The following is a 12,060-nucleotide window of genomic DNA, read 5'->3' as shown; positions in this document are numbered from 1 at the left end:
GAAGGATTTCTCAAAGTCGTGTCGAAAGGACCCAAAAATTGGGACCGAAAAATCGATATTTTTCAGGAAGATGCATTTTTTGCGACACAAAATTTGCATGTGAAGCAGATGGTCAAAATGGACACTATCCTTGAAAAATTGAATCCGACGATTTGGAAAAATAAGAAATTCTCAAAAGAATTGCAAAGATCGAATGGTGGAATGTCGACATCACAACGGACGAAACTGTTCCGAACGTTTTGTGTTCATTCTCGAATTATGACACAGCTTCAAAGAATGACCTAGAAAATACACCTGGGTCATGTTAGACCATTTCTAGGCCAAAAAGCTGGTGGCCTAAAAAATTCAACTTGCAAAAGTTAGGCCACCATGATAAAACTAGTCTAAATTGCACTAAATTGGCTGAAAATCCTCTGAAAATAGCTCTAATTAGCTTCAAAAATAGGCTCAAGTTCAGATGATCGTTGTAAGTCATTTTCAGCTATTTCTAGTCAATTTTCAACCAAATTTGGAATTATTTCAGGTTATTGTAGTTTAAAAACCCACTCTCTGCCCTTCGAAAGACCGTTGAATTGCCGATTTCAAATGGAGTTCCCTGACTACCGTAATCACCATTCCAACCATTTTTCGAATTTGATGAAGAACGAAAGATTGTCCCTTGACGACGATTTGAATGAATTCAACGTCTTCTTTTCTGAATTCGTCACGGAACAAGAATGGTTCTTTGCACTCGAATGACACAATGTATCGATTCGAACTCATATCGTCGTAGGCTCTGAAATGAAGATTTTGGGATTTTTTGAGACATTTCAGACACTAAATTCGATATTTTCAACATCAAAAATCGAGATTCCGGGTGAAAAAATCAAATTTTCTGATTCCAAAGTTCGATTTCCCGGGATTTTTGTCCAGTTTTAAGGAATTTCAGATCCCAAAATTCAATTTTCCAGCTCAAAAAAAACAAGATTTCAGCCGTTTTTCAATAAATTTAACGCTGAGCAATCCCTGAATTCTCACCGTTTCGCTGTATAATTGAAGAAATTGTGTGTTCCTTTGTAGATCGAGAGAATGTCATTCACTTCAGCCAGTGTCTCCTTTGAGATTCGGAATGCCGCGTTGGTGAGCTGGAAATTCGAAATTTTGCTAAAACTTTTGGTCTAGAAATCCAAATTTGCCCCAGAATCCGAAAAATTGAAAAAACTAGGTCTTGGCCTAGAAATCCAAAAATTAGTTCATGACCTAGTTTTTGGATTTCTTGGTCAAATATCTGGAAAATTAGGTCAAGACCAAAAAATCCCTTCTTATTTTACCTATAAATTCGTAAAACTAGGCCACGACCTAGAAATTCAAAAAATCAGGCCGTGACCTAGAAATCCAAAAGAGAGATCGTGACCTAGGAATCCAACTTTGACCTAGAAAACCAAGAGACTAGGCCATGAACTAGAAAAAAATCTTTTTGGACCCAATGCCAGTCATTTTTAGGGTTTTTTTTGGCCAGTTGTGGATCACTTTTAGCGAAATTTCGGCCATTTTCAAACTGATTTTAGCCATTTTAGCAGATTTTGGGCCATTTTTTTTTGTACCATTTTCAACGGATTTAGAACAATTTCGGCAAAATTCAAGCTATTTTCAGCCAATTTTAGGGTTATTTTTGGCCGATTTTAGATCATTTTCTGGGTCATTTGGATTATTTTTGGGTAATTTTCAGTCATTTAAGAGTCATCTTAAGCGAATTTTTGGTCATTTAAGACCAATTTTACTGGATTTTAAATTGTTTTGTAGCTAAAATCGAGCCATTTTCAGCCATTTTCAGCAAAGTTTTGACCGTTTTTATTCATTTTTAAAAAATTTTGAACAATTTTTTTCGGACTTTGTTGTTTTTTTCAGCCTACTTTTGACTATTTTCAGCACATGTCAAACCAGTTTCAGCAGTTTCAGCCAACTTTTGAAGTTATTTTTGGCCAATTTCGAGCTATTTTCAGTCAATTTTAGAGTTATTTTTGGGGTTTCGGGTCACTTTTTGCGGATTTCTGATAGTTTCTGGGTCATTCTTTAACAGAGTTAGATCAATTTTTAGCAGATTTCTAGCCAGTTTTAGCCGATTTTGGACCATCTAAAGTCAGTTTTTGGAGGATTTAGATCAACTTTCAGCCTAAAATTACCTCAGTGGGCTTGGCAAAGACAAACGTCGGGCAAGTGTAACTATAGGTTCGATAGTCGCACTGTTTCTGCGGATGGAAGAAATTGATGGTTCGTTTCATTCCAAAAACTCGAATATCGTTGGGGAGCAAATTATTGAGGATGCCAGGACCATCCACTTTGTACTTTTCGTCGTCTCGTGGCAATTGCATTCCGCACATCTGGAAAATATAGTTTTTAGAGAATAATCAGCCCATTTTTGACACTTTTCGGCACTTTTTCATGGAAAAAAAGTATTTTTCTATGAACAAGTTGATAAGAACTCTCTGAAAACCAAAACACTCTACCTGTCTAGCTGCTGACACGGCTCTATCTGTCCTGGCGGCTCTTTGAAAGAAGAAATCGAAGGGTTTCTCCCTCTGAGCAGCAGTAATCCACCCTGCCTTCTCCATTGCTTCCAGAAGTTTCGATTCAATCGTTGGAAGATCTTTTTGCAGCTGAAAAATAATCGAAAATTGACCCTCAACCCTTTTTTCTTATCTTATCACCTGCATCCCGTAGTATTTTTTGCCCTGATAGCCCAAAAGCATCGCATATTTCGCTTGTTTCACTCTTGGCTTCTTTGCCTCTTTGTGCACACCACCCGATTGAACATGGTTCAATTTGTCGACCGCTGGTTCCTCGACAGTCTTCGTCATGATTCGGGTGAGCCTTTGGAAGAGGTGTTTTAGCATAAATCTGAGGCTTTTGAGGCCTGAAAATAATTTAAAATTTGTTTTAAAATTATTTCTATGTTTTATTCTGAAAAATCTGCGAAAAAATAAAGTAAAAACTTTTGAAACTCAACGAAAAAAAAAATGTTTTTTTGATTTTCGAAAAAGGCGCCAAGAAGGTCGTTGACCCGAAACTCGATAAGTCATTGACGCACTTCTCGTGCCCGCGAAAATTTTGAAAACAATTTTGTTTTGACCGCAATTTCTGCCTAAAAACATGAAATTTTTGAAGTTTGATCGCAATTTTCGATGATAACGGTCTTAAAAATCCATATTTTTCTCTTTTTTTTCATATAACAGTCTCTGGTTTTCAGAGATGCCGGCCGAAAAGCGTGTCAAGTATATTCTGGTGACCGGAGGTGTCATCTCGGGTGTCGGCAAGGGAATCATCTCGTCGAGTTTGGGTGTTTTGCTCAAAAATAATGGTTACAAGGTGATTTAAAGTAGATTTATGTGAAAAAAAGTTTGGGTTTTCCATGATTTTTCGAACTTTTTCGGAAATTATCCTCTCACTGACCGTTGGCAGAAATAATCCGATTTGCTTGAGTTGACCACTCGATTTTTGATAAGAAAAAAAAATTAGAAATGGTGCAAATTAAGTTTGAAAAGGGACTCCGATCAAAAATACAAATTTTCTAAGTACCCGCCGAAACTGAAAACTTCGAAAAATTAGATTTTTTGAGATTTTTCGAAAGAAAAATGTGTTTTTTATTCGATTTTTGCAAAATTTTTAGACCTTTCTAGGCTTTTCAGCTATTTTCAAATGTCCTTTTTCGATTATTCCGAATTTTATGTCTGAAATTTGATGGCACGGCCGTGAAGATTACTGTAGATTACTGTAGAAAACGAATTTTCTCGTAGTTTGTAGTTTTGATTTTTGCAAACACCATCACGTCAAAATGCAGATAAAAATTTATTCAAAAAACCAAAATTACAAACTACGAGAAAATTCGTTTTCTACAGTAACCTACAGTAATCTTCACGACCGTTCCATCAATTTTCAGACAAAAAATACCGGAAAACTGGAAAAAACCCTTTGAAATTCGCTGAAAAACCTAACCAGGTCTAAAAATTTTGCGAAAAAAACGGAGAAAAAAATTTTTTTTCGAAAAATCGCTAGTTTTTCAAAAAAAAAGATGAAAATCTTGCAATTTCCAGGTCTCCGCCATCAAAATCGACCCGTACCTCAACATCGATGCGGGAACCTTCTCCCCATACGAACACGGAGAAGTCTTCGTCCTTGATGATGGAGGAGAGGTTGATTTGGATCTGGGAAACTACGAACGCTTCTTGGACATCCGCCTGACAAGAGATAACAATATCACCACTGGAAAAATGTTCAAACATGTGATGGAGAGAGAAAGAAGAGGAGATTACTGTGGAAAGACAGTTCAAATGATTCCCCATCTCACTGATGCTATTGTGGATTGGGTTGAACGTGTCGCCCAGATCCCTGTAGATGGAACTAACGAGCAACCGGATGTGTGTATCATTGAATTGGGAGGAACTATTGGGGATATCGAAGGAATGACTTATCTCTCAGCCTTCGAAAGATTCCAACGTCCAACTCTTAAGAATCACCTCATGAATGTCCATGTTTCCTTGATACTCCATCCAAACGCCACCGGAGAACCCAAAACGAAGCCAATGCAGAACTCAGTTCGCCATTTGAGAGCCGCTGGTCTTGTTCCGGATCTCCTCATTTGCCGATCAACAGAACAACTGGATCCACACCTTCGGGAGAAGATTGCTCGATTCGGAATGATGGATTTGGAACAAGTTGTTGGTGTACACGATGTTTCGAATATATACAAGGTCCCACTGCTTCTACAGCAACAGGGAGTTTTGGAGGCGATTAAGCATCGTTTGGTGCTCTCGGAAATCAATGAGAATATCAGAAAAGAGTTGAAATTCACCATGAAACACTGGACCAACCTTTCAGAGCTGTAAGAAAGTTACCTTATCAAATCTCTTTATCTGTATCTTTCAGATGTGACACATTCCAACAAGTTGTGAATATTGCTCTGGTCGGAAAGTACGTCAAAATAGCAGATGCCTACGCTTCGGTCAACAAGGCTCTCTCGCATGCAGCTATACACGCCAAGAGAAAGCTCAAGATCATCTACGTGGATTCAGAATTGTTGGAGAAGGCCGGAGAGCAATCGGAAGCAGCTTGGAATCAGGTCAAGGCTGCTGAGTGAGTCTAACCACTCCAATACCTTCTGAATTCTATGGTTTCAGCGGAGTAATCGTACCAGGAGGTTTCGATCGTCGTGGTGTCGAAGGAATGATCAAGTGTGCCGAGTACTGCCGTAAGAACAATGTTCCATATCTCGGAGTCTGCCTTGGCATGCAAGTTGCCGCTGTTGAATTCGCCAGAAACGTTTTGGGAATCCAGGGAGCTAATTCTACGGAATTCAATGCGGATCTTCATGAAGATCAACAGATCGTCATCGATATGCCAGAGCATAATGTTGAAGAGAAAGGATTGGGAGGCACGATGCGTCTCGGAAGACGTTCAACTGTCTTCCTCACTGATGACTGCACACTTCGTGAGTAGGGAGCACAATTTTGAAGGAGAAATCTAAAAAATTGCTCAAAATTGTCCAGAAATCACCCAGATATCGCCCAAAATCGCTAGAAAATTACTGAAAAATCACCAAAATTCGCTCGAAAATTTCGAGTAAATCGTCTAAAAATCGTTCAGAAAGCACTCAAACTTCGTTGAAAATCTCTTTAAAGTATCTCAAAAACTCTCAAAATCATCCAAAAATAGCTCAAAATCGCTAAAAATCTCGGAAAATTGCTGAGAATTGACAGAAAGTCGCTCGAAATCTCTCAACAAATGTTTCCTAGCAACGATTCTTACTCTAAAAATACTATTTTGCGAGCTAAATTTGAGAAAAACTACTTTTCGATACCTCTAAATTCCTCAAAACCCCCTTTTCCCCCGAAAAATCGCTTATGGATGAGGAAAACAGGCTTGAAATTGATAATACAGGTCTCATATGATTTTTATCAATCAAAGTTAAATTATCAAACCACTTTTTTCACTAAATTCCATAATCAATATTTCAGACCGTCTCTATGGAGCGCACACCGTCGAAGAACGTCATCGTCATCGTTACGAAGTGAATCCACGTGTCGTCCCTCAGATGGCTCGTAAAGGATTCTTGTTCGTCGGAATGGGTGTCGACGAGCAGAATACGGACATTTGGGATGTGAAAAAGAGAACGGATAGCTCGGCGGAGCTGATGCAAATGGCCGATAAGGCTGAAATTGATTTGCTTCACAAAATTGACGATTTGTGTCACAGAGGAGGAGACGGTGTGACTCGTCCAGCCGTCAGAATGGAAATGTTCGAGATGAAGGGTAAGGAAAAAGCCTATTTTTCGTTTAGAAATCCGATTTTTCGGTTTCAAGTTTGTCCAAATCTGGGCGTTCGGATACACAGACAGACGAGTTTTTGTTTTGTGATATTGAGCTCAAGCTGTCCATTTTCAGCCGGTTTAAGACAATTTTTCGTGAGATCAATGATAATTTTCGAATATTTGCAATCATTTTAAGCTAATTTTCAGCCGAAAAAAAATTGAAAAACTTTGAAAAATCGCTTCAAAAAGCTTTCAAAAATCCGAAGTTTTAAATGGGATTTTCTTCGTTATTTCGCAAAATTTTTAGACCTTTTCAGATTTTTCAGACATGTTTGAAGTTCCTTTTTCGATTTTTGCCGCTTTTTTGTCGGAAATTCAACGGACCGGTATTTGTGAAGATTACTGTAGATTACTGTAGTTTTTTTTGTTGCTTCGAACACAATCACCTCAAAAAAACGAAAACTTGGAAAAAAATAGTTTTTCAACCAACTACAGGAAATTTACTACAGTAATCCTTGCGAACACCTTCCTATCGAATTTCAGACAAAAAACCGGAAAAATCGAAAAAGAATCTTCAAAAATAGCTGAATAACCTGAACAGATCTAAAAATTTTGCGAAAAAGCGAAGAAAATCCCCTTTAAAACTTGGGGTTTTTAAAAACTTTTGAAGCGAGTTTTCAAAGTTTTTCAATTTTTTTCCGGCTGAAAATAAGCGGAAAGAGGCAGAGTAAGTCGTTAATGTAGATCAGAAACAAAAAGGGGCCAGTGACACTTTCTTGGGGGACTCCAGTTTCGGACATCTGTCTGTGTATCCGGATGTCCATATTTGAACAGTTTTGAGAAAGACGAAAAAAAAACAAAAAAAAATTGGGAAATCGAAATTGAGGAAAATTTTGAAGTACTAAAAAATTTTATTCGTTAAGAATGAGCAATAAAAATGTCGCGGAATCAATAGCCTCCTCTTGTCTGTCATTAAAAAAAACTACGCTCTAATGCGAATGCGCTCTATTGAGACCGCTTTTTTGAATGAAAAAAACGCCTCAGCAATTGATTCTTCTTCATTTGTCATCGCTCGTTCTTCAATTCTTCATTTGTCAATTTTTTTCTATTGACCAGTTTCATTTACACTCTATCAGAACCTAGAATTATGCAACTTTTTTCAATCTCCTCTAGAACCTCCACCCAAAATCATACATGACCTCAAAACCTCGTTTTTTTTTCTAAAAATCGCCCAGAAATCTTTCAAAAAATAGCCAAAAAGTCGCTCAATATCGCTAAAAAAATCCGCAGAAATTGCTCAAAATTGCCTAAAAATCCTCCAAAAATCAAATCACTCAAAACTCTATTTTATGGGCCCCATTTTGGCGCTTTTTGAGCAGTTTTGGGCGTTTTCGAGGGATTTTAGGCGATTTTAAACCAAAAATTGAACAAAACATCCTGCTACTCCGCTTCAATCCCAATCTCCTTTCCAGACCACCCATACTTTGTCGGTGCTCAATTCCATCCCGAATACCTCTCTCATCCACTCACACCATCTCCACCATTCTTCGGTCTCCTTCTGGCCGCCACTGGTCAACTCTCTTCGTATTTCTCTGGGTCCAGAAGTCCAGCTCTTCAAGTTGTCGAAGAAGAAGGAAGCTCCTCTGATAGCCTTCTGAAATCCACGTCTTCTAATGGATCCGACCAAATTGGAGAGATTCTGGACAAGCTGAAACTCGAAGGAAACGCTCGGCCAGGCACCCAGAGATTGGCCACTTTCCATTGATTTTTCTCCGCTTTTTTTTTGATAATGTTTTGTTCTTTTTGATTCATTTTAGATACCGTAAAACCTGTATTACAAGGGCAAACCCTTGTTCCAAGCTCTTCTTGGAGGGCCTTTCTATTAAAGGGTCTCTTCTAATACAGGATTTACGGTAATTTCATATTCATATATTCAGCTCACTTAATACACTAGTTTCTAGTAAATACACCTTGTTATTAATTTTAATTTTTTTTCTTCTTTCTGAAATTTGGAATTTTGTGTTCTTCGTGTGTTTTCCCCACCCATTGTTGTCTCCTGTTTTTTCCTCCATTCCTAGCCATTTTCCCGTTATTGTTGAGCCCCCACCAGTGTTTTTTCCTTATCAGTTTTTTTCCCGATGAAAAATCGATGTGTTCCAGAAGATTTCAGATTTTTTGTCCTTTTTTTCAGTTTTCCTCTACCAGTTCACCTGGTTATCTTTCTTCAATTTCTAGCTGCTTTTTCATTCCTAAACGCCAAAAGATGTTGCAGATGAGTGCCTATCATGTCGGACAGCTCGTCGACAAAATGGCCAATCCGGACAAGGATTTTCGTTTTATGGCATGCAACGATTTGATGAAGGATTTGAAACTGGGAACCATCACGCTGGAGGATGATTCGACGGCCAAGGTGCATAGAATATGGAGAAATTGGGCCAAGAATTCAGTTTAAAAGGATTTCTCATATTTTCAGCCGGTTTAAGACCATTTTTCGACGATTTCAAATAATTTTAAGCTTATATTCAGCCGAAAAAATTGGAAAACCTCAAAAAATCGCTTCAAAAAGTTTTAAAAAATCCCAAGTTTGAATGGAACTTTCTTCGTTTTTTCGCAAAATTCTTAGACCTTTTTAGGTTTTTCAGTTGTTTTTAATGATTCGTTTTCCATTTTCTCGGGTTTTTTGTCTGCAAATCGATGGGACGGTCGTGAAGATTACGGTAGAAAAATTGTATTTTACAAATTTTGAAGTTTGTTTTTTTTGCAACAAAGTTGTCGTCCGCATTTTGACGTGAAGGTGTTAGCAAAAATAACTACAAAAGGGAAAACAGTTTTCTACAGTAATCCCTGCGAACACCTTCCAATCGAATTGCAGGTAAAACATTCGGAAAAATCGAAAAAAGATCTTTAAAAATAGCTGGAAAACCTAAAAAGGTCTAACAATTTTGCGAAAAATACGAAGAAAATCCCCTTTAAAACTTCGGTTTTTTTGAAAGTTTTTTCCCTAAAAACTATCCGAAATCAACTGAAAGTGGTACAAAATTCGGCAAAATCAGTCAAAATTGATCCTTCAAAGTACGCTAAAAAATGGCAAAAATCTGCTTAAAATGACACCAAATATTCAAGTTCTGACATTAAAAAGACTAGAAAAAAAACAAAAATTCGCCCTAAGTGCATATTTTCCAGGTGATGCGTGCTCTGATCCGTTTGCTCAACGACACGAACGGAGAAGTTCAGAACCTGGCAATCAAATGCATTGGTCTTCTCGCGTCTCCATCGAAAATCAAATCCCATCATTTGGAGCAACTCGTCGAGGAACTCATCCCTCACGTCTTCTCAAAAAACGAACAGTCCCGTGATATCCATGCATTGACTCTCAAATCAATGATCGCAAATATGCCACCAGCGTCAGCCAACAAAGACACGCCAGTTGTGATTAAAAGAATGCTTCCAAAGTTTTTGGAATCCATCAACACCTGTCCAGTTGACGATGCGGCTCGTATTGATGTGCTCGATTTGATTGGAGAAATCTTGTTGAGATTCGGAGAAGATGTTCCACACCTTCACCCAGCTGCATTGAAAGTCATGACTGATCATTTGTATTCTGGACGTTCTGCTATCAGAAAGAAGGCAACAACTGGACTCGGACATCTTGCTTCAGTGATTAACAGTACCCTTTACGATGAGCTCGTTATCAATCTCCTCGCTGAGTTGTCCAAGAAGACTGTTGATTCCTCATCTCAACGTACGCAGGTTCGTACCCTTGTTGTAGCTCTGAGCACTATTGCTAGAGCCAGTGGATCCAAATTCTCAAAACATACAGCTCATATGATGCCACACCTTCTGAGATATCTCGACGTGGAGGAGGATTCGGATAATGACGATTTAAGAGAGGCTGCACTTCAAGGTCTCGAAGTGTTCTTGTACAGAAGTCCTCAGGAAGTGAGTGCTTTCCAAGCTGACGTCATCAAACACCTCACGAAAGCACTCCGATACGATCCAAATTATGAATATGGAGATGATGAAGAGGAGGATGAAATGGAGGACGATGAAAATGAGGATGACGATGACTACAGTGACGATGAAGACGTTACCTGGAAGGTCAGAAGAGCTGCTGCAAAGGCGATGGAAGCTATGGTAGCGTCGCATCGTGAATCGATTCTCTACTTGGCTCAAACTCTGGGGCCAATTATTATCGGAAGATTCAAAGAGAGAGAAGAAACTGTTCGCACTGAAATCATCTCTGTTTATATTGCACTTCTCAACCAGATCTCTCTATTAGTTCCGGATCTTCAGAAGGCTATTGTCTCTTCCGACGAGGATTCTATAGAGACTGACGATGTCGTTGTGATTGGAGGAATCAAATTCTCAACTCATCATCTTTCTGGAAGCCAAGTGGATGTTATCAAGATGCTCGGGGAGCAGAAGGCGTCCCTTTTGAAGGCTATCGTGAAATCGCTAAAACGACACCCGAAATCAGGTGCCAAGTGCATTGAGCTTCTCTCTGCTCTCATTCGCACGCATCCAACATTTTTGGAGGATTCTCTGGATGAAGTCATCCCAGCTGTCGCCAGTATTCTCACTGAAAAGAATGCATCTGCACAGGGAAAAATGGTGGTCCTGGCGTTCATTTCAAAGGCATTGGTGACCAATGAACCAAGGAAATTCCAAAAACTCCTTACTCCTCTGACCGCTGTGATGACTCAATCGATTTCCGATTCATTCTATAAAGTTTGCGCTGAAGGACTCTCGGTGTCTTCTAAGTACGTGGAAGTGCTCAGAGTGTTGGCTCAAAATGGAGGAAACGAGGAGGCGAAGAAACTGCTCGTTGTAATTGTACAGAAATTCATGTCCAACGAAACGGATCAAGAGGTCAGAGAGAAATCGATCAGCGCTATCAGTACGTTGATGTCGGCGTTCAAGGATCAGCTGAAGCCTGAAACACCGGCGATTCTGGAGAAAATGACGGAGAGAATCGGAAGAGAGATGACATGTCTTATGGCTCTTCGTGCTTCGTCTCAAATGGTTGGAGCTGGAATTGTATTAAGTAAGGAGCAAACGAAGACAATTCTGGGTCATATCGCAGAGTACTTAAGAAGACCGCCAGAGCGTTGAGAGTGAGTTTTAAATAGTAGTCGGGAAGGTCTCACAGCGATAATTGCAGTAACCTAGAACTTACTTTGAAAACGCTTTAAAATCGTTCAAAAACTATAAAAAATCGCTTGGAATTTCGTCGCTTTTTCTGTTATTTTTCACCCAAAAATTTGACTGAAAACGCAAGAAAGTCGAGTAAAAAACTCGAAAATTAAAATATTTGTAGGTTGCGGTAGCTGTGAGTCCACAGCTCCAATTTTTCCTGTACCAGAATAATGTGACTAAAATTTCGATTGTATTTCAGATGACGTGCCTTGTGTTCGTCGAGAAGCTCATGAAGCACACACCAGCGTCGTCGATTCCAGATGAGGAGCTGACTCAGGTGCTCGGAGAGCTTCCAGGCTTGATCAGCGAGACGGATCTTCAAATTTCCAACCTATCCTTCTGCTGTCTCACTTGTAAGTTTTTTGGAAGTTATTTAATTTAAATACCGTAATAGAAGACCATCTTAACTGTCAACTTTGAGCTCAATTCTTGATTCCTGTGAAAGATATTGAAAATTTCTCAACTTATAACTTAGATATCACAATAGCACCGCCATTTTATCAGTTGGCACATTTTTAATATCTTTTACAGGAATCGAGATAATTGAGCTCAAAGTGGACGGTTTGGGTAGGCTTCTATTA

At 38.9% G+C, this 12,060-nt stretch overlaps 3 protein-coding genes across 3 annotated transcripts in view; 2 read left to right on the top strand and 1 right to left on the bottom strand.

Annotated features, from left to right (window-relative positions):
• The window catches only part of Cbr-pus-1, a gene marked incomplete at both ends in the record, with an annotated part of 3,675 nt that extends 838 nt beyond the window's left edge, over nt 1–2,837 (bottom strand). Inside the window, 5 exons of the mRNA XM_002647934.1 lie at nt 547–775; nt 1,018–1,124; nt 2,163–2,360; nt 2,487–2,636; nt 2,688–2,837. Of these exons, the coding sequence (XP_002647980.1) occupies nt 547–775; nt 1,018–1,124; nt 2,163–2,360; nt 2,487–2,636; nt 2,688–2,837 (834 nt within the window). The remainder of the gene's footprint in view (nt 1–546; nt 776–1,017; nt 1,125–2,162; nt 2,361–2,486; nt 2,637–2,687) is intronic.
• A 391-nt stretch (nt 2,838–3,228) lies between these two features.
• CBG23896 lies at nt 3,229–8,048 on the top strand (the record flags this gene model as incomplete). Its single annotated transcript, XM_045238319.1, has 6 exons — nt 3,229–3,345; nt 4,071–4,781; nt 4,811–5,109; nt 5,154–5,464; nt 5,991–6,284; nt 7,756–8,048. 6 exons carry the CDS (start codon nt 3,229–3,231, stop codon nt 8,046–8,048), a joined length of 2,025 nt encoding a protein of 674 aa, XP_045091199.1.
• Nucleotides 8,049–8,546: 498 nt separating this feature from the next.
• Nucleotides 8,547–12,060, top strand: part of Cbr-cand-1 — a gene marked incomplete at both ends in the record, with an annotated part of 6,200 nt that continues 2,686 nt past the window's right edge. Inside the window, 3 exons of the mRNA XM_045238318.1 lie at nt 8,547–8,693; nt 9,467–11,305; nt 11,601–11,756. Coding sequence (XP_045091198.1) covers nt 8,547–8,693; nt 9,467–11,305; nt 11,601–11,756 — 2,142 coding nt within the window. The remainder of the gene's footprint in view (nt 8,694–9,466; nt 11,306–11,600; nt 11,757–12,060) is intronic.

This window comes from Caenorhabditis briggsae, assembly GCF_000004555.2.
Source record: "Caenorhabditis briggsae complete genome, chrV, whole genome shotgun sequence".
Lineage (NCBI taxonomy): Eukaryota > Metazoa > Nematoda > Chromadorea > Rhabditida > Rhabditidae > Caenorhabditis > Caenorhabditis briggsae.
This window is presented reverse-complemented; position numbering and strand designations above follow the sequence as displayed.